The 4,207-nt window shown below is 49.5% G+C and overlaps 1 protein-coding gene across 1 annotated transcript in view; it reads right to left on the bottom strand.

Annotated features, from left to right (window-relative positions):
- Nucleotides 1-598: 598 nt before the first annotated feature.
- AURKA (aurora kinase A) overlaps nt 599-4,207 on the bottom strand; it is a gene marked incomplete at its 5' end in the record, with an annotated part of 31,842 nt that continues 28,233 nt past the window's right edge. The window contains 3 exons of the mRNA XM_011370184.2: nt 599-1,519; nt 1,642-1,816; nt 4,141-4,164. Of these exons, the coding sequence (XP_011368486.2) occupies nt 1,334-1,519; nt 1,642-1,816; nt 4,141-4,164 (385 nt within the window). The remainder of the gene's footprint in view (nt 1,520-1,641; nt 1,817-4,140; nt 4,165-4,207) is intronic.

Raw genomic sequence — 4,207 nt, 5'->3', positions numbered from 1 at the left:
GCCCCCGTGCCGTCCCAGGAGCCCGACTTCCGTGACCTGACTCACCCGTCGAGTCCCAAGGATGAGGACCCACTGGGAGCAGCTCTGTGAACTGGGCCGCCATTGGCCACTTGCCTAGAACAGGGACTCGCGCTTCGTGGGCACATGGGACGGTCTGCAGGATGCAGGGCGCCGACTCCCAGTGCACCCTCCACCATCCACACCGCCACAGCTCCCCACTTTTCTGCCATGTTTCCTGCTGTCCCCTCCCCCAGGCTGCAGGGACCTCTCGTGTGGCACCAGCCTCCACCCTTTAAATCCTCCCTTGTCCTTCAAGCCTCAGCCACCACTTCCTCTGGACACCTCTCCCGACCCCTAACAGCCCCATTACAATTTCCCCCCTCCCTACGACCAGTGGGCGTCCTACCTAACAGTGTCCCCGGCCGTCGCACAGGCCAGGCCGGCTCTGGGGCCTCAGCCCTGACGGCGCTGCACAGGCACCTTGCTGCCTCCCCACCGAGCCCCAGGCTGAGCCCAGCACTTCTAAGAGGGACGACCGTGAACTCCCGGGAAATGCATTACAGTTTCAAGGTCACACGTGAGAACTTTAAAGAGTCATCATCTTGTATGTCTTCATGTATTTATAGAAACAATATATAAACCATCAAACCCGGTTTTTAAAAGCCCTTAACGTTTAGAAGCAGCTGAGACACACGTCTCACGTGTCCCAAGCAAGTCCCACGATGGAGGTAGAGCACCCGCCCCTGCTTCACAGAAGTCCCGGGCAGGAGGTAAGTGGTCGAGGATGATGAGCTAACGAGGCTTAACGGGTGATGGACAGACGCAGCACTCCTCAAGGGACGCCGTGGAAGTCAAGTCTATACACACATCTTTATTTTAACATTTAAAAGAAGCACATTCGCATTCTGACAGCTCTACCAGGCGTGGCCACCCAATAAGTTACACACGCACTCGGGCACTTGGAAGGTTATTGCACAGCTCCTGGGCAAAGGGGCCACTCAGCCCGGTCGGCTCCAAGTTCACCTTCCGCCAGGACGCCTTACCCCAAACAGGCTGCAGAGCGGCTGCACCTGAACCCTGCCTCCAGTTACAAACCAGAGAAGTTACCACGATTCTCATGGCTACTTTCACTTCAGAGTGTCCTGTTTATTGAAGTGGATCTTTCTGAATGAGGAGGTACGCCCAGTAAAAAAAACCAAAAACACATTTTCTGCAGCGCTCCGGATGGCAGGCAGGCAGGCAGGCAGCTGCCGGTGGTAAGATGTCAGTCAGGAGCCTGATTCTGACCAATGACCCCGGAGCCCTGGCTCACGGGTTCTCCCCTGCAAAAGTCTTAAGACTGCTTGCTGCTTGACTCTTTGTTCTGTTGGCTACTGGATGGCTTTGAGGAATTCGCAGTGATCCAGGGGTGTTCGAGCACTTCCTTCAGGGTCGGCCTCTGGCTGGGATTATGCTTCAACAGTCTTGAAATGAGGTCCCTGGCTCCCTCTGGTACAAAGTCAGGGAATGTGAATTCAACCTGGAGTACAATAAGTGACAAGTAGTCACAAAACACGGTTTAGAGAGAACGGTGTAAGTATTCAGATCGCAGCCAGAAAGGACTCTGACACAAGTGACGGATCCCTTCCAGTTAGGCCTTACCCGTGATATTCTTTTATAGGTCTCTTGGTAGGTGCTTGCCTCAAAAGGAGGCTTCCCAACTAAAAATTCATAGCAGAGGACTCCAAGGCTCCAGAGGTCCACCTTCTCGTCGTGCATCCGGCCCTCGATCATCTCGGGGGGCAGGTAATCCAGGGTGCCGCACAGGGTGGTTCTCCTAGAGACAGGGGGGCTCAGGTTGACACGCTTGTTTCTATTATCGCGACAGCTGCTAAGAGTCATTAACAATTACACCGGCACCGACTGAGTTCTCCTGGGCCAGATCCTACACTACGAAGTAGGTACTGTTATAAATCCCCATTTTTAGACAGGAAACTGATTGAGGAAGACGTGCAAGATCACACAGCTAGCAACCAAGCTGCACCCCAAACCTGTCCAACTCCCGAAACTCCTTAAATGATCTAAAAGTAAGAAATTTAAAGTATCGCTACAATATAAAAGCAGCCATGCAATGTTCTCTGTAAATAAGTTTAATGGTCTATGTTTTTACATTACAGATATGCTAAGAAGCTTAAGAGCCAGGTGACATTAATGACAAGAAACAAAAACTGTCTCACTGTGAAAGGACTAGGTTTGGGGTTATAGATACATGTTGCCTTCTGATACACCACTGGTACAAGAGAGACAGAAATTTGGAGGGTGACCTATGACATATTCTTGCCAAAAATATTCTTCAAGCCCTTAGGCCCAATTCCCAGCTTTCAGGAAAAAAAAAAAAACAGAATGAAGGAGCACGTGACACCCAATCAGAAAAATCCATTTTCAACTGTGGGGCAATGGGTCTAAATTTAGACCAACACATCAAATATAATACATGGACCTTGGTTAGATTCTGATTTAAAAGAACCGCTATAAAATTTGGTGGACAACTGGGGAAATGTGAACGTGAACTAAATGTTAGCTGCTACCAAGGCTGTTAACTTTCTTAAGAGTGATAATGGCTGGGATTAGATGGGACAATGTCTGTTTTTAGGAGATGCACAGCAAAGTGCTCAAGGACAAAGCATTATGATGTCTGGAACTTATCTGTGAAGGCTCACCAAAAAAGTGGACCAGCCCATAAGGCAGAATGTTAACTGTTGAATGTTGGCACTGGATGACCACGTGAGCGACCAACGACTAATCCAGCGTTTCTGTATGTTTGAGTGAGTTTTTATAACAAAGGCCGGAAATAAGCGGCAGGGGGTGGCAGACGAACCAGGAGCGAGACCACGTAGGTTTTTGTTGCTTTACGTCAGTCAGCCTTTGCCATCGGAGCTTGTGCTGGGTCGATGCTGGTGAGGTGTTCACCACGCCTGGTGCCGCAAGCACACGCGTGTTCACTCAACTAAATGGTGAGCTGGCATTAAGGGCCACCTCCCCAGACATCTAAGCCCTCACATCACCACTGAGAGGGCAGAGACAGAGTCGGGGGTTCCCCAGCAACGGCACACGATGACCTGGAAGCTCGTATGGTTATTAATGTTTAGTGGCGGAGTGAGTGACCACGAACATTTACAAAAATGTCCTTTTCAGAAAAGGGTAAATGATCTTTCACAATGACACCACCTGGACAGTTAAGGTACAGGTCAGCCTGTGATGTCACAGAGCCGACAATTAATTCTTCATGCTGTTAGCCTCGCCAGGTGCCAACAGCGCCCACTAGTGACAGATGACCAGATTTTAAAAAATAAAACTGCAGAGCAGATTCCATGCTTTGCTAGAAACAATTAGAAGTGGTCTGTAACAAAACAAAGCCACCCCTCACCCCCGCACCCCACCCCATGACACCTCTTTTAGGCTACACAATTTTTTTAACTGGCTTTATTTTTTTAAAGTAACCTGGCTATAATCTTTAAGTCCTACCCCGAAGTTGACAAACTTCTCAGGTTTCAAAACTTATTTAACCCCAAATTAAATTTGAAAGAGTAAATAATATCTGAGCTCTTGTTTGCAAAGTTCACTTCGTTTTATACTGTTTCATTAGGCTGATCCCTCTGCTTAGCTTTATGAGAGGACAAGAACAGACTATTCTGTTGACAATCGCGGACCAAAGAGAACCTTTAACCACCACCCTGAGAGTTCCATCCAAAGTCGTCTGGTTTTTCAAGTTCCCCGCAGAACCGTGCTCTCAGCCTAGCTCTCCTCGGCTGCCTACTGGACCATCTGCCTCCTGGTCTCCCCCCGCCACCACGTCAGGTGGCCCCCTCCCCTTCTCCGTGGGCTGCACTTCTCTGTCAAACACTTGTCATATCTGCTAACTTATCTGTCCCATTCATTAGCCTCTAAAGACATTAAGCATCTTTAACCCCAGGCCTAAGGTGCAATAAAAACGCCCTTGAAAAACAGTAATTTCACTAGCAGGCCTAAATTACTGCAAAGCACAGTGTCAGCCGCTCGCCCCAATTCGGGGCAGCTAATGCCCAACACTGAAGCACCTCACTTGAGTAGCCCCTGAGGCCTCTGCTAAACCAAACAAGCTCTACCTCTGAAGTCACATACCTGGAGGAAGGGGCATGTACGGACCACCCGAAATCCGCAATCTTCAGCTCTCCTGCCGATCCCAGGA

Source organism: Pteropus vampyrus, unplaced genomic scaffold (assembly GCF_000151845.1).
Source record: "Pteropus vampyrus isolate Shadow unplaced genomic scaffold, Pvam_2.0 Scaffold162, whole genome shotgun sequence".
In the NCBI taxonomy this organism is placed as follows: domain Eukaryota; kingdom Metazoa; phylum Chordata; class Mammalia; order Chiroptera; family Pteropodidae; genus Pteropus; species Pteropus vampyrus.
The sequence above is the reverse complement of the archived record's forward strand: the minus strand, read 5'-3'. Positions and strand labels throughout refer to the sequence as shown.